At 48.4% G+C, this 18151-nt stretch overlaps 1 protein-coding gene across 1 annotated transcript in view; it reads right to left on the reverse strand.

The window, feature by feature from the left end:
• The window catches only part of LOC148134107 (NACHT, LRR and PYD domains-containing protein 3-like), a 43341-nt gene that overhangs the window by 4603 nt on the left and 20587 nt on the right, over positions 1-18151 (reverse strand). Inside the window, exon 5 of the mRNA XM_087985684.1 lies at positions 17117-17191. Within this exon, the coding sequence (XP_087841810.1) occupies positions 17117-17191 (75 nt within the window). The remainder of the gene's footprint in view (positions 1-17116; positions 17192-18151) is intronic.

The raw sequence follows: 18151 nt of genomic DNA on the forward strand, positions 1-18151 counted from the left end.
AGCAATCTTGTTTTTAACTTACAGTTTAGCAACAGGGCCAACACTAGCAAGGCTTGTCATTCACTTCCATTGAGACAGTGCTGGTGAGTTGCCGACTTGAACAACTGGTCTATCCGGTGAAGATGCATCTATACTGATGTTAGGCAGGGACTTCCATGACTTTGATTCAGTGACAATGCAGGAATACCAATCTAGTTCCAAATTAAGGTAGGACACGAATGTGAATGCACCTGTCAACTTTCTTTTTCAATGATGGAGATTCCAGAATTGGAAGCAACAGCTTGACAAGTGGCTCCAGGATACAGTAAGGACAGGAGCTGCACATGGTGCTGAACATTGTACGGTCATCAGTAAATATTCTCATCTCTGACATTATGAAGGAGCAAATAGATGCAAAGATTATGTGCGAGATAAGCGGCTGTCCGGCCCCATCTCCGGCACTTTTATTTCCCTTCCCAGGAACAAAGATACAGAGGGGTCTGTCCAAAACTTTTTCATTCAACTTTGCAAAGTCGGGTGTTGTTCCCGTTGGTACACACACAAGCATAGTAATCTCCACGCATTATATACACGTATATGTGGGCTGGGTCTCCTACTGCTGTCTTGACCAATGAGTGCTAGGGTTCCCCACCGTTTTCCTTATTTGGGTTCTGGTGCCTGCGATTATTTTGTTATTCACTTGGCCAATCAGTGTTCGAGCTCCCCTTTCTTTCCTTATATGGATGATGTTGTACAACTGTGGTTAAGGGCGGCCTCTCAACTATCGAGGAAAGCTGTTACAATTGTTTCATTCATTAAAAACATGGGGGAGGTCCGGCAACAGTTTCGAGTGTCTGCTTGTGTTTACTATAAGGTAGAAAAGACTAAAATGCTGCTAACCGTTTAAAAATTACACTACAAATCCCCCATGTCTTTTCTTACGGCCTGTAATTTTTAAACCGTAAGTTTCTTCTCCAGGGCGTTTAATAACTCCCGAGCTTGTTCATCAAACTGCCCGTCTCTAATACTACCCCCGCCCAAGAGGGATTCACTTTGTTCCATCTCGAGATTCATTCCTTCAACCTGCCCATAGGGAACATCCCTCTTAGTAAGGGCGGTTTCGATCAGTCGTTGAGTTAATCCCCGGACGCAGGGAATAACGCAACACCCAAGGGCAGTGAGTACCTCTGCCACCACTATACATGAGACAAGAAAGGAAACGACCACTCCCGTCCATTTACCGAACCAAGCTTCCAACCAGTCCGTGAGGCCAGAGTCTGCCCGAGTTTTCGGCCAGTTCGTCCACCAATGTGGTGAGTCCATCCAGGGCGCGGGTGATGGACCCATCAGGGGCTGTGTTGTTGTGGATGAAAGTGCAGCACTGAGTGCCTATCATGACACAAACACCCCCTTCTCTGCCAACATCATGTCTAAGGCCAACCTATTTTCCCACGCCATCCTACTAGTGGCGCCCAGTTGTTCTGCTATTCCTTTCACTGCATCCCAGGTACAATTAATGAACCTCTGCTGATTGTATTAAATATAATTAATCCAATCCACGTTCTTATTGATGGTCACCCACCAGAACAGTGACGACTCAAAACCCGCCGCTATCTGGTTCCTAGCCTTGTATTCGTCAGGAACACCCCTGGGGACCCCTATGGCATCTAAATATGTTATCATCGAAAGAGGTCTCCAAAGCTCTCAGTTCTTCCACTGGAACGGGGTTGCTCTTGTTTTTCGAATGCCAGGGTGAATGGGATGGCCAATTGAACGATTGCACAAGTGCTCGTCCATTTTTGGGGCAGGGTCGGTCGCAGAACTCTCCCACCACAGTACCACCAGAGGTCTGACCTAGCCACATGAATGTGGGAGTAATTCCCGCCCCCGGTAGTTTCATTGACCAGCCGAATTGATCCGCTGCACTTGTCAAATGTCCCCACATCGTTGTCCCACTGTAGTCCCATCCGAGAGACGCAGGCCTGATGCGTACCCGTTACCCCTGAGAATGATGGCGGGCGGGGCGCCCCCTCTGACCTGACGGGGGGAAACTTCAAACTCAAGGATCGACAAGTGAAATCGTTCCAGGCCTCTCGGTCCTGGTACAGCCTTATCATGCAGTCCAAGGCTCATGGGTGTTTCTCCCATCCCAGCAGGAATGGGACCACCTGAGGGTTAGGGTGGGCACTCGTGCATGCGTAGCAATCACTCTTTTTCATGCTCCTCACAATATATTTGACCCATTCCATCCAGGCATTTGCCTCCCCATATCCCGTTTCTATTTCAAAGGTCTTTTCCAAATCCGTCACCTCAATTATTCTAATCTTTTCCTGCTCATCGGTGGCGGATGAGCCCCCAGACTCAGCTTCAATGACCGTGATATACATGCAGCACAGCTGCAACCCCTCCTGTCCTGCCTGGCTCCCAACCCTAATACCCAGTATTGTTCCATTAAGGCTCGCCCCATTGTTTCCCAAGTTCTTTATGGTCAGATAGAGCGGATTGCATTGATTCTGCCCACAATCCCGTCCAGGGGTGATGGGATCACAGACAACTGACACCATAGCTGGACCCTGGGGGCTGGAGGCATATTTATGCCTTCCCTACCATGCAATTGTAATACTAATGTCTGACCCTGGAATCCCCTTTCTCTCTCTAGGTTCCGCTTAGTTTGATTCAGTTCACTTTTGGTCCTACAGGGCACCAACCCACGTAGGTCTAAGCTAAATGTCTGTGTTGGCTTGTTGGCAAGCACTGAGATGGAGAACCACTGACGGTCCTCTGCTTGTTTTTTCCGGAGGCCAAATTGGGTAACACGCACACTATGACCCAGCCCAAGGATAATGGCATAGCAAGTTAACAATACGATTGACCGCATTTTGTCGCGACACCTGTAGCCAGAGGGCACAGTTCCTTTAGACTCGCCAAAGTCCGATTAGTTTGTTCTCGGGGTCTCTGTTCCTTAGATGCCATTGTCAGAGACGTTCGTTCGTCCTCCGTCGGTTGTGGCACTGGTCCCTTGACTCGAGCGTAATGTGTCCAGCCCTTTTCGGCCGTACGGACAGCCGTTTCGGTCATCAAAAGTACCAGGAAGGGACCGTCCCAAGTTGGTTCGAGGGTACGTTGCTTCCAGCTTTTAATCAGGACCCACTGACCCGGCTTGACGGTGTGCACCGCAAACTCGAGGGGCTGCGTCTGTGCCAAAAGTCCCTGTTGGCGCAAACGAGATAGAGCAGACCCCAGAGCCACCACATATTTTTGCACAAACATATCCCGAGACTCGAATACAGGAGGTTCCCCCTTCGGCCCATGGAACGGGAGGCCAAACAGCATTTCGAAAGGGGAGACGGCCAAATCCCGCCTTGGCTGGGTGCGAATTTGCAATAGGGCAAGGGGTAGGCACTTGGTCCAAGGCAGGCCGATTTCACTAGTGAGTTTGGTTAGCTGCTTTTTGATGGTCTGGTTCATTCTTTCGACCTTGCCCGAGGAGGGGGGATGCCAGGGGGTGTGCAAATGCCAGTCAATCCCCATTGCTTGCACTACATTCTGGAGGACGGTCAAGGTGAAGTGGCTCCCCTGGTCAGAGTCAATAGCGCGGGGCAGCCCAAATCGTGGGATGATTTGTTCGAGTAGAATTTTGCTAACCTGAGTTGCCATTGCCATGGCAGTGGGGAAAGCTTCCACCCATCCTGTCAGGTGATCTACTATTACTAATAGATACTTCAAGCGACCTATGGGGGAGAGCTCAGTGTAATCTACCTGGACATACTCAAACGGCCTATAGGCCGGACTCCTACCTCCTTGTCTTGCATGCTGCCGCAGCCCTCTTTTGTTAATCTTTCGACATGTTATGCAATCTCCTGTGACCTGCTTGGCTACCGTGTACAGACCAGGGTGAGCATATCGGCGCAGGAAGACATCACACAGTGCCTGGGCGCCCCAGTGACCCCCTTGGTGTAGACGGGCAATAATGTCCCGCGTCAACGGTTGATTTAGTAGCTGGCGGCCATCGGGTAAGGTCCACTTCCCTTCCCTATCCTTTGTACCCCCCAGAGATGCAAGAAGAGTTTCTTCTTTGTCAGTAAACGTGGGCACTTCGGTAATTTCGGATATCTGGGGAATCCTTACCAGGCAGTTTATTACTTCCTTCCTCATCCTGGCCAATTTTGCCTGTTCTTCTGCCAATTGATTCCCCAGGGTCTCTATTTTATCGTCTTTCTGGTGCCCTTTCACATGTACTACAGCAATCTCTTGTGGCAGCAACAAATCCTCCAAGATCATGGCTATTAGTTTCTCATGCACCAACTCCTTTCCTCTATTATTTATCATTCGCCTTTCCTTCCAGATCTTCCCAAAGGTGTGTACTACCCCAAATGGCATACTTAGAGTCAGTGTAGATTGTCCCGGCTATTCCCTTTAAATTCCTCAGAGCCCGGTGCAAGGCATACACTTAGCACATTTGTGTGGACCAGGCATTCGGTAGCCGTCCACTTTCCACTAATTCCCAACCAGTCTCACTAATGACTATTTAACCATTGTGTCTCTTCCCATCTATGACTCGAGCGGACCCGTCAATGTACCACCGCCTTCCTGCATGTAAGGGGGTATCCCTCAGATCTTCCCTCACTTTACTCTGGTACTCTTTTATGTCTGAACAGCAGTGTTCCAGTTCCTCCTCCCCTTCCCCTTTCCAAAGAAAGTCCGCCGGGTTCTGGCAGCCCCCGACTTCTATTCGGAGGTCTTCTCGGTCTAACAATATGGCTTCATATTTCAGAATTCTTGAGTCAGTCAGCCACCTCCCAGCCTTCTGATTCAGGATAGTTCTAACCTGGTGGGGAGTAGTGACTGTCAAGGGGGCCCCGAAAGTCAACTTCCTGCTTTCCTCTACCAGCTTTGCCGTGGCTGCCACCGCTTGGACACACTCCGGCCACCCTCGGGAGACTGGATCCAGAATTTTTGACAGGAAAGCCCCCCCCCCCCCCCCCCAATACTCCAAAAGCGGCTCCCTTTCTGGAGTTCACAAAGAGATGAAATGTCTTACTAAAATCCGGCAAGCTTAAAACAGGTGTGGTCATCAATTTTTCTTTTAGGATTCCAATTAACTTTTTCTCCTCCTCCTCCCATTTTATTCTGTTGGGTGCCTCCTCAATGAGTTTTAGGTACAAGTCTTTAGTAAAGGGGGCATAGTCATCTATCCATAACCGACAATAGCCTAAGAGTCCCAAGAACTTCCGCAACTCCCTCTTGGTCGTTGGGAGCTGGTCTTGGCCCAGCTATGTCTGCCTCTTCGTAGGATATGTGGAACAATCCATCTTCCGCAACTACACTGGCCCCACCCCCCACCTTTTCCTCCGCTACATCGATGACTGTATCGGCGCCGCCTCGTGCTCCCACGAGGAGGTGGAACAGTTCATCCACTTCACCAACACCTTCCACGCCAACCTCAAATTCACCTGGACAGTCTCAGATTCCTCCCTCCCCTTCCTCGACCTTTCTATTTCCATCTCAGGCGACCGAATCAACACGGACATCTACTACAAACCGACCGACTCCCACAGCTACCTAGACTACACCTCCTCCCACCCTGCCCCCTGTAAAAATGCCATCCCATATTCCCAATTCCTTCGACTCTGCCGCATCTGCTCCCAGGAGGACCAGTTCCAAAAACGCACATCCCAGATGGCCTCCTTCTTCAAGGACTGCAATTTCCCCCCCGACGTGATCGACGATGCCCTCCACCGCATCTCTTCCACTTCCCGATCCTCCGCCCTTGAGCCCCGCCCCTCCAACCGCCACCAGGACAGAACCCCACTGGTCCTCACCGACCACCCCACTAACCTCCATGTACAGCGCATCATCCGCCGTCATTTCCGCCACCTCCAAACGGACCCCACCACCAAGGATATATTTCCCTCCCCTCCCCTATCAGCATTCCGTAAAGATCACTCCTTCCGTGACTCCCTCGTCAGATCCACACCCCCCACCAACCCAACCTCCACTCCCGGCACCTTCCCCTGCAACCGCAGGAGGTGCAAGACTTGCGCCCACACCTCCCCTCTCACCTCCCTCCAAGGCCCCAAAGGAAACTTCCATATCCGCCACAGATTCACCTGTACCTCCACACACATCATCTATTGCATCCTCTGTACCCGATGTGGCCTCCTCTATATTGGGGAGACAGGCCGGCTACTTGCGGAGCGTTTCAGAGAACACCTCTGGGACACCCGGACCAACCAACCCAATCACCCTGTAGCTTAACATTTCAATTCCCCCTCCCACTCCACCAAGGATATGCAGGTCTTTGGACTCCTCCATCGTCAGACCACAGCGAAACGACGGTTGGAGGAAGAACGCCTCATCTTCCGGCTAGGAACCCTCCAACCACAAGGGATGAACTCGGATTTCACCAGTTTCTTCATTTCCCCTCCCCCCAGCCTGTCTCAGTCAAATCCATCAAATTCAGCACCGCCTCCCTAACCTGCAATCTTTTTCCCGACCTCTCCGCCCCCACCCCAATCTGTCCTATCACCCTCACCTTGACCTTTTTCCAACTATCACATTTCCGACGCCCCTCCCCCAAGTCCCTCCTCCCTATCTTTTATCTTAGCCTGCTGGACAAACTGTCCTCATTCCTGAAGAAGGGCTAATGCCCGAAACGTCGATTCTCCTGTTCCCTAGATGCTGCCTGACCTGCTGCGCTTCTCCGGCAACACATTTCCATCTCTGATCTCCAGCATCTGCAGACCTCATTTTCTCTTGGTCATTGGGAGGCCTAGTTCGATTATTGCCAGCAATCGTTCCGGACTTATTCGTTTCTGTCCCTGGCTTATCAAGTGTCCCAGGTACTTAACCTCTTTCTCGACATATTGGAGCTTCTTCTGACTCACTGTTAACCCCTTCTCAGCTAGGTAATTTAACAGGGCATTAGTCCCAAGTAGGACGTCCTCCTCCGCGGGTCCGGATAAAAGGAGATCATCCACGTATTATATAAGCTTAAGGGCCGGGGACAAGGTTAGTCCCTCCAATAATTGTTCCAGAATCTGCCCGAACAGAGTCAGGGACTCAGTGAATCCTTGGGGGAGCACGGTCCACCTGTACTGCTGTTTTCTGCCAGTATCAGGATCCTCCCATTCGAAAGCAAAAAGATCCCTACTGTCCTTGTCCAGGGGACACGCACAGAAGGCATCCTTTAAGTCTATAACACTAAACCAGCCGTGGTCCGGGGGTATTCGCCCCAGAAGAGTGTATGGGTTCGGTACCACAGGGTGCCGTACTTGGACAATTTTATTTACTTCCCTTGGGTCTTGGACCATTCGGTAGCTCCTGTCCGACTTCCGGACCGGCAGGATGGGGGAATTGTATCGTGACATACAGGGCTCTAACAATCCATCTTTTACTGGGTCTTCCATAACTGTCTTCAGGCCCCGCCTCCCTTCCCAAGAGATGGGGTATTGGCGCACTCTGACGTCGGGGCTCTGGGGCTTTAAGTTTACCTCCACAGGTCGAATTGCGAGTCCTCCCCGGTTCCCTTTGGCGACCCAAACCCTAGAGTCTATCTCTGTCAATCGGGACTCACTAAGGTATGACATGGTAACGGCTAATTCATCCTCTTCTCCCACTTCTATTTGTAATCTGAAACGGACTATCAAATCCCGTCCCAACAACCCATAGGGAAGATGGGGGAGGTGAAGGAGTTCCACCTGGAGCTCCTCCTCCTCCAGCCGCAAGGGTTGTGGTTCGAATATTTTCGCACTTAAAAACCCCACCCTTAACTCCTGAAATGTTTAATGTTTTCGGGAATTGAGGATCTGTCGGCTCCTGTGTCAACTAAGAAGGTAACATCTTGTCTAAATGGGCCCACCCGTAAATTTACCAGGGCTTCTTGGTAGGTCCATGTTTCGATCCTCCCCTGAATTCCCTAATCCATTTGTTCACGCTCCATTTCATACATCCCTTCTCTTTCCCTTTTAAACTCAGGACAATCCCTTTTGAAGTTTCCCGCAATGTAACATCCGGCCTCCTGAGGCCGCTCAATTCCATAAGATCCTCCTCTCTCACTTCTGCCCTGACTCGCTTCTCTCCCTCTCCAACTTTTCTTCGACATTCCTCTTTCCACCCCATAACCTCCCTCCCCCATTCCGGTGGACTTACAAGCTTCCCGTACGGCTGCCACCATCATTTTTGTCTTATGTTTCTCCCTTATTACATCCCTCTGAAAGTACACCTTCTGTGCTTCCCATAATAATTCTGCAACATCCTTTTCAGCCCAATCCTCCACTTTCTGTAATTTCTTCTGAATGTCAGGCCATGACTTAGTCACAAAGTGCACCTTAAGCATGCCCTTGCCTATTTCCCCATCGGGGTCCAAACCTGAATACTTTCGCATGGACTCCCGCAAACGGTCTAAAAACTCACTCGGGGATTCATCCTTTTTCTGTCCAACTTCGAATGCTTTCGCTAAATTCCGCTGTTTGGGCACGCAGGTTTGGATCCCCCTGATTATAAGGCTTCTGAGATCTGTCATATTGGCCCGTCCCCCCGCGTCGAAATGATCCCACCGGGGGTCCTCTAAGGGTTACTTCTGCTCTCCACGCTGAGGGTCGTCCTGATGCTCCCTATCCCAAATGGCCATTGCACTATTCCGGATCATAACAATTTCATCGTAATTAAATAGTATTCTCATCATGGCCTGCAGTTCAGCCCATGTGTATATACTGGGCCCCAGAAATTGGTCCAGTTGTATTCCCACACTGACGGGGTCGTCCAGTAGACGGGGTAGTTCATTACGGAGTTGCCGGATATCCCCAGAATTTAAAGGTTGTACTACGAACCCGGTCCGTTCGTTCCCAAATGGCGCCTCTCGTAAGGGGTTCAGCTGTTCAATATTGTCACTCCTCCCAGCTCTCAATCCCTCTTCTCCGTCTCTCCGCATCTCGAGTCGGACTGATTTCCTAGTGCCTGGGGTGGGTTCTGCGTCCCCTCCTGTGCCCCCCCCCCAGCAGTCCCTGCCTCACTGGTCATAGCCTGCTGGGAATTGGATTTATCCATCGCAGGAGGGAGGTCTGCGCTGGACGCCTGGTCGTGCGCGGGTGGTATATACGGGGGCGGGGCAGACAGTGGCAAACCGTCGGTGAGGATGTCCCAAGATTTCTGGGGCTTCCTCGGGTCTGTTTGGGGAATCAGAGGATAGAGACGCGTGGGACTCTCGCCGTCGCCCGCCAACCAGGTGGAGCATTTGCTCTCTTCTGGGTCAAACGGTTGTTTTCTGTTAACATATACATTTAGGATTTGACACACCCAGTCTTCATCAGACCCATACTCGGGCCAAACTACCGAGGGGGCGCGGATTGGTTCTTTGGTCCATATAAAACAACAATATTTTATCATGGTCTCTTTCTTTAAGTCCTTCGTTCTACTACTGTCCATCCATAGACTTAACTTCCGACCTAGTGGACTATCGGGGGGTATTTCTTTCCCATTTGCAGTCTTCCCTGACTTCTCCTTAGTAAATCTAGAAGTCTGATTTCCCATGGTCTATCTTCGGTCCTGGTCTTAAACGCCTAAAACATTTTCACAGATGACCGTCAAAACCACGCGGCCAACAAGGAAGAACAAAAGAAACTCTCGAACCTTGATCCGTGCATGGAGTTGTCTGGCCTTTTTAAATGTGTGTACCCCCCGTGTATAGTCACTAACCGGTCGTCCCAGCACTCGTCCGTGTGTTCCTTTTTCCAGGATTCAAAATTATTTTTAAATGAGCCGGGTCACATCCTCTCTTGGCCGACGGCCGACGGACCAAGCTGATCAATGAGAAGTATAAATATGTACTAGACATGTCTTTGTTGTGATCAGGCTTGATCCGTGAGCCGAAGAGACTCTTCCCCCCCCCCCCCCCGGCAATAATTATTTCATCCCTGAGGAGCCCCCAGTTGTGCAAGATAAGCGGCTGTCCGGCCCCATCTCCGGCACTTTTATTTCCCTTCCCAGGAACAAAGACACGGAGGAGTCTGTCCAAAACTTTTTCATTCAAATTTGCAAAGTCGGGTGTTGTTCCCGTGGGTACACATACGAGCATAGTAATCTCCACGCATTATATACATGTATATGTGGGCTGGGTCTCTTACTGCTGTCTTGACCAATGAGTGCTAGGGTTCCCCACTGGTTTCCTTATTTGGGTTCTGGTGCCTGCGATTATTTTGTTATTCACTTGGCCAATCAGTGTTCGAGATCCCTGTTCTTTCCTTATATGGATGATGTTGTATAACTGTGGTTAAGGGCGGTCTCTCAACTATCGAGGAAGACTGTTACAATTGTTTCATTCATTAAAAACAGGGGGAGGTCCAGCAACAGTTGAGTGTCTGCTTGTGTTTACTATAAGGTAGAATAGACTAAAATGCAGCTAAACGTTTAAAAATTACACTACCCCCTACAATTACAATAAAGCAAAAGATTTTCTCCCGATTTTAAAAAATCATTAGTTAAATCCCAGTCAGAGAACTCTGCTCAACACTGGGCAACATAATATAGAACGAATGGCAACGCACAAAAAGGGGATTCACTGAAATGGTATTGAGGATAAAGGATGATAGCAAGAATAGTTGGAACCAAGAGAAGCTAGGAATATTCTTCTTACAGCTGAGTAGGTGAAGGGAAGATTTGATAGAAACTATTTATATAAAAAGAAACAGACTCCACTGACAGCAAGATGAATGGACAGTGGATGTATTTGATGGTGGAATGATAGTTGATAAAAGGTGGTTTGGTTCCACATGGGACTTCCCTCCAAGTGTCCCTCTTCTCCATCTCCATTTACCTTTTCCCCAGGCAGAATTCAGCCCCGTTCCCTATTCTCCCCCCATTCACCAATCCTTCCATTTCCCCTGCTTCCTATAGTTCCTTGACCTCCACATCTCCCCCCAGTCTCCCTCAAGCCCTCCAACGTCCTATTTGCTCCACCCTCAGTGAATGGAAGTTGGTTTCTCTTGCTCTGTGACTGCATGGATAGAATGTGCAAAAGCAGAGAAGTGAGGAATACCATGCAAGCAACAACAGGAATTGCTTAGCTATGCAGGGGCTATCACCAATCCTGCCAACCAAGGTGTTGGTTAGGCCTCCAGTGGAGGTGGCACAGGCTACATTCCCAAAACTATCTAATGCAATAGCAAATGGTCACTATGTTAGCTAAAAATGAAACTTAAGAAATAGGAAATCAGAAATAAAGTATCAGTGCACAGCCCTTCAGTATTAAACTACTTTAACCAATTAATCACAGCAACGAGGTTAAAATGACCTCTACTTGTCCACTTGAACTGAAGCAAGTGTTAATGCTCCAATAATGACATAATATTGTTCGCAAATAGTCAAACTTCAGGACATGAAGTTAGTGCATGGTGTACTGAAGTTATGCTCATGTTTCTGCACAGCCTTAGTCACAAAGATAAAGTCTTTTATGAGTGACGGCAGAAATTGAACTTCCTCTCCCACTCTGACAAGGTCATGCAGGTCCTGGGCCTCCTCTACCGCCACTCCCTCACCCCCCAACGCCTGGAGGAAGAATACCTCATCTTCCGTCTTGGAACACTTCAATCCCCGGGCGTCAATTTGGGCTTCACCATTTCCTCATTTCCCCTCCCCCACCTTACCCCAGTTCCAGACTTCCAGCTCAGCACCTTCCTCATGACCTCTCCCACCTGCCAATCTTCCTTTCTGCCTATCCACTCCACCCTCCTCTCTGACCTATTGTACACTTAGCTACCTTCTCCCCATCCCCACAACCCTCCCATTTATCTCTCCACCCCGGAGGCTCCCAGCCTCATTCCTGATGAAGGGCTCTTACCCGAAACATCGATTTTCCTGCTCTTCGGATGCTGCCTGACTTGCTGTGCTTTTCCAGCACCACTCTAATCTTGACTCTGATCTCCAGCATCTGCAGTCCTCACTTTCACCTAAAACTTTAACATAGCAGAAGGAAACTGCTGGTTAACACAAGTATAAGTGATTAACTCTGATATCACATGCCCGGTGACCGTGTTCTGAGGATCTGTGTACAATGTGATAAACACTATTGCGAATTTGACTATTTTAGGCAAATGCAGGGTGAATGAATAACATCCAAGTGTAAAAGTACCTCTGGCCATAACCCAGGCTCGTGCTTCTTTCTACATTTTGGCTTAGATTCTGCAGATATGGGAATTCAGAAAATCATGCTCAACTCCAGCCCCCACATCTAACACCATAGTAAAACAGGGAAGGTAACAGGCAACTTGATTCAAACAAGTACCATATTGTAAGAAATGCTAATTGTATTAAATGAGCCCTCACTAAAACCCCATAACCATAATGATACTGAGGTCAATAAAAATCATTGTACACGATTCTGTACAATGTATAGTTTAATGAACAAAATAAGATAGAATTAAATACACTTCCATTTGCGAATCCACTGGGGTGGAAGCTGCTTGGAGGTTTCGCTGCCATCAATCCCCTAAACGTTCTGTAATCAAAGCCTCCGTTGGGACTTTGGGAAACCCCAGTGTTTCAGCAAATCGCGATGCCCCTCGGTCACTCAGCATCACATGATTGGTCTGGAACAGCAGCAGCTTCCAATCAGCATTTAATTAAGCAAATCACAACATATCACCAACAAAAACAGAATTTGCTGGAAGACTTTAGCAAGTCTGGGTGGTACAGTGGTTAGCACTGTTGCCTCACAGCGCCAGAGACCCAGGTTCAATTCCTGCCTCAGGCGACTGTCTGTGTGAAGTTTGCACATTCTCCCTATGTCTGTGTGGGTTTGCTCTGGTTTCCTCCCACAGTCCAAAAATGTGCAGGTTAGGTGAATTGGCCATGTTAAATTGCCTGTAGTGTTAGGTGAAGTGGGGGGGGAATGGGTCCGGGTGGGTCGGTGTGGACTTGTTGGGCCGACGGGCCCGTTTCTACCCTGTAAGTAATCTAATTTAATATCACCAACAAAAACAGAATTTACTGGAAGACTTGAGCAAGTTGGCAGTGGCTGTGGAGAGAAATCAAGATTTAACATTTTGGGTCCAGTGACTCTTCCACAGAGCTGCTAGTCACGAGGAAAGCTTTTTTCTTCATGCAGAAGATAGAGTTGGTTGGGGGTGGGGGAGGGAAGGAGTAAAATGGAGATGGAGCCCAGAGAGAGAGATAAACAGTTGGGCAGATGGAGAAGTGGAGCAGCCTGGGAAATCAAATAGCTAATAGGGGGATAAATTAATGGCTAATAATGGGTTGGTATGTAATAGCAGACCAGGCAAGGACAAGGCTTGGGGTTGGGGCAAGGAATGGGAGAAGGTTTTTCAAGTTCTAAAATTGTTGAACTCAACGAGTCTAGAAGGCTCTAGAGCTCTCAAATAGAAAATGAGGCACTGTTCTTGAACAATGCAGCAAGCCTGACACAGTGATGTAGGCCAGAGAGCAAGATGGGATGCTGAAGTTTCAAGCAACTGGAAGCTCAGGGACATTTTTTTGCACACACAACATGGATGTTCTGCAAAGCAGTCACCCAGTCTATGCTTTGTTTCCCCAGTTTAGTAGAGACCACATTTTGAGCAGGGATTGCAGTAAACTAAATTGAGTGAAGTATAGATTAAGCATGACTTCATCTAGAAGGTGTGTTTAGCCGCTGAGATATTGATGATGGAGGAAGTAAATGGGCAGATATTCCACCTTCTGGGGTTGCAGAATGAAGGAGGAGTGCACCAGAGTCTCCCAGAGAGAATGGTCCTTGCAGAAGGCTGACACGGGAGGGGAGGAGATGGGAGGACATATTTGCTGATGACATTTGGAGGTGGCAGAAATGGGGCTTATGGAGTGTAGAGAGACCTAACTCAGTTCTGCTTTTCTTCCCTTGTCCACATACCCCACAAAGAGACAACATAATTGGGCTCTATGTGGGTATCCACGGCCACCTCTCTGACCTGAAGAAGGTGAGTGCCATTAAGAGAAGCTGTTCAGGTGAGGATAAGCTCAGCCAGGTGGAGGAGGGTGGTGGTGGGTAGGGCCCATCAGGCTATTTTTCCAGGAAGAAGCAGAGAGCCCTGAGACCACCCTGATGGGGAAAGGATTGCTTGTCCATGGTAAAGGGGAGGTGGCTAGAGCCTGCAAACTGAAAATTCTGAAACTGACGTAAAGTATCAGAGAAATTATAGATGTAAGTGGGAAGGGACTGGTCAATGGAAGAAAACCAGATGTGAGTTAGGATCTCTACACTGCATAAGCCCCATTTCTGCCACCTCCACACGCCATCAACAAACTGTTCTGGATACTGTTTGTGTGGAGTTTGCATATTCTCCTTGTGTTCTGTGTGGGTTTCTTCAGGATGCTCCAGTTTCCTCCCACATCCAAAGATGTGCAGGTTCGGTGAACTGGCCAAGCCTCCCATGAGAGGAAACATCCTCCCTGCATTTTCCCTGTCAAAGCCTATGTTTCAATGAGATCACGGCTCATTCTTCTGAATCCCAGTGAGTACAGTCCCAAACTGTTTAATGTTTGTTCATAAGACAATCCATCCATTCTCGGGACCCTCCGAGCGAATCTTCACTGAACTGCCTGCAATGGAATGATGCCTTTCCTTAAATAAAGGGACTGAAACTATTAACACTACTCCAGATGTAGTCTCACCAGCACCTTTTCCAATTACAGGAAGACCTCCCTACTCTTATATTCCAACCTCCTTGAAATAAGGGCTAACAATCACAATTGTCTTTTTTTTCCGGAATCCCTACAATGTGGAAACAGGCCCTCTGGCCCAACAAGTCCACACTGAGCCTCTGAAGAGTAACCCACCCAGACCCATTCCCCTACCCTACTACTCTACGTTTACCCCAATCTAATGCAGCTAACCTGCACAGCCCTGAACACTATGAGCCATTCTCTTTGTTGGCTACGTAGAGCAGTTGATCTTCCGTAATTACACCGGCACCACTCCCCACTCTTCCTCCGCTACATTGATGACTGCATTGGCGCCACCTCGTGCTCCCGCGAGGAGGTTGAGCAATTCATCAACTTCACCAACACATTCCACCCTGACCTTAAATTTACCTGGACCATCTCTGACACCTCCCTCCCCTTCCTGGACCTCTCCATCTCCATCAGTGACGACCGACTTGACACTGACATTTTCTACAAACCCACCGACTCCCACAGCTACCTGGATTACACCTCTTCCCACCCTACCTCTTGCAAAAATGCCATCCCGTATTCCCAATTCCTCCGCCTCCGCCGTATCTGCTCCCAGGAGGAGCGGTTCCACCATAGAACACACCAGATGGCCTCCTTCTTTAGAGACCGCAATTTCCCTTCCCACGTGGTTAAAGATGCCTTCCAACGCATCTCATCCACATCCCGCACCTCCGCCCTCAGACCCAACCCCTCCAACCGCAACAAGGACAGAACACCCCTGGTGCTCACCTTCCACCCTACCAACCTTCGCATAAACCAAATCATCCGCCGACATTTCCGCCACCTCCAAACAGACCCCACCACCAGGGATATATTTCCCTCCCCAACCCTCTCCGCCTTCCGCAAAGACCGTTCCCTCCGTGACTACCTGGTCAGGTCCACGCCCCCCTACGACCCACCTTCCCATCCTGGCACTTTCCCCTGCCACCGCAGGAACTGTAAAACCTGTGCCCACACCTCCTCCCTCACCTCCATCCAAGGCCCTAAAGGAGCCTTCCACATCCATCAAAGTTTTACCTGCACATCCACTAATATCATCTATTGTATCCGTTGCTCCCGATGCGGTCTCCTCTACATTGGGGAGACTGGGCGCCTCCGAGCAGAGAGCTTTAGGGAACATCTCAGAGACACCCGCATCAATCAACCAAATCGCCCAGTGGCTCAACATTTCAACTCCCCCTCCCACTCTGCCGAGGATATGGAGGTGCTGGGCTCCTCCACCGCCGCTCCCTCACCACCAGACGCCTGGAGGAAGAACGCCTCATCTTCTGCCTCAGAACACTTCAACCCCAGGGCATCAATGTGGACTTCAACAGTTTCCTCATTTCCCCTTCCCCCACCTCATCCTAGCTTCTAACCTCCTGCAACTCGACTTGTCCGACCTGCCCAGCTCCTTTTCCACCTATCCACTCCACCCCTCTTCCCTGACCTATCACCTTTATCTCCTCCCCCACTGACCTATTGTACTCTATGCTACTCTCTCCCCACCCCCACCCTCCTCTAGCTTAACTCTCCATGCTTCAGGCTCTCTGCCTTTATTCCTGATGAAGGGCTTTTGCCCGAAACGTCGATTTTGCTGAAGCTCCTCGATGCTGCCTGAACGGCTGTGCTCTTCCAGCACCATTGATCCAGAATCTGGTTTCCAGCATCTGCAGTCATTGTTTTTACCACTATGAGCCATTGGTTAGCTCAGTTGGCAGGGCAGCTGGCTTGTAATACTAATAGCAGAAGTTCAAATGGCACCCTGGCTGAGTTTACCAAGAAGGACTCTCCTTCTCAACCTTTCCCTTTGTCTGAGATGTCGTGATCTTCAGGTTAAACCACCACCACCACCAGTGACCTCTGTCTAATGAGAGATCAGGACGATAGTCACTTTGCCTTTTCTGTTCTGTATGATTTGAAATGGACTTTAATGGAGTGTATTGCACATATTATTTCATAAAATGCTGCATACCTTTGCAACAAAAAAAAATCATTGATTCACATAAATTATCCAGTTATATTACTTAACAATTCAGTATCATCATATCCTACCTCATCAGTGTTCTAACCTGGATAGCTGCCAGAATTTGTTTACCCAAACTATACACAAAATCTTTGAAAATGCTGCAATCTGAATGTCCCTCTGGAGATTTCCAGAGAATATAGATAATTGGCTTCATTTACTCAGTTTAATTCAGTCGGGTTGTTCGAGGCAGAGTAATGCAGTCCGAAAATGCACGGAATTATTCGCAATGTCAACAAAATATGTGACATGATCCTGGCCATCATTGGTATTCCGGGTAAGTGAGTTTGTGCAGAAACTGTGTAAATATGCTGGTTTTACTGTGGGACTGATACTGCTGACCGTCTTTCTGCAGATACCAGGTCACTTTTTATCATATATTTTCAAACTGGTCGGTTGGTCTCAATTCACTCTGGAGTTTTGATTTACTGCCTCGGATACAAGTGAGGTTCTGATTGTAGTTGGCATGACTGTTTAGTACAATGATATCTAAACCAGCGATGCCTGCAAAAGAAAATTTTATATTATCAAATCAGAAACAGAAATTGCTGGAGAAACTCTGCAGGTCTGGCAGCTTCTGTGGAGAGAAAGCAAAGTCAACGTTTTGAGCCTGGTGATCCTTCTACAGAATTGAATCTGTTCCAAAAGCTTTGCCTTTGTTTCTATTTGCTTCATCATCCCAGCTCATCTTGCTCTCCTGCTCCCACCCCTACCCAAATGGGGAATCCAGAGCAAACTGAGGTCCAGCTGCATTTGGTTCACTTTGGTAACTGAGGTCACTGCTCATGACATGGTTATTTGGCAACGTGTTTAAACTTTGGTCAGAAGATAACTCTTCCATACAGGACTTCATCCTCGTATTTGGATCTTCTGTTACTCATCTGCAAGAGGCCACTCAACTCATCATCCAGAGGTGTGATGGGAAATGGGGTAATGTGGTGGAATCTGGTCCGGGTAATGTCTAAAATTAGAAATGTCTGACCAAACTTAAATTGACCAAATCCCAGTATGATCTGAAGATACAATCGGAATGGGATCCGATCTTCAACATTGTGCAGCTTTAGCTTCTCGTGACTCCAAAATAGGTGAGCTTAATCAAAGAACTTTGTCCAGCCTGATAAGAAGTGTGCTTACATTTTCACTGATTCTGGGTTTACCTCCTTTCAGCTTCCTGAATTCCCACACCAGGCTGGGAAATGCTCAAACTGCAAAATCAGTTAAATCAAGGTTCAAAAATCTCATTGAAACTTAGAAAGATGTCAATCAGCTTTCAGGAAGTGGACTAAGGTTTATCCCATAAACTCTCTGTGTATTAAACTTTGGAATAGGCATGTCTGAGATTAAATGAGATCACAGTTGTGATGTTTAACCATTTGCTTAATTCAAAGTCTATGTCTTTTTGTATCAAAATACAAATATGATAGCCTGGACTTGGACAGTATGTTTGCTTCAAACTATTTTAGT

Source organism: Chiloscyllium plagiosum, unplaced genomic scaffold (assembly GCF_037043375.1).
Source record: "Chiloscyllium plagiosum isolate Xiang-an unplaced genomic scaffold, Cpla_swu_hap1 HiC_scaffold_75, whole genome shotgun sequence".
NCBI classification, from domain to species: Eukaryota; Metazoa; Chordata; class Chondrichthyes; order Orectolobiformes; family Hemiscylliidae; genus Chiloscyllium; species Chiloscyllium plagiosum.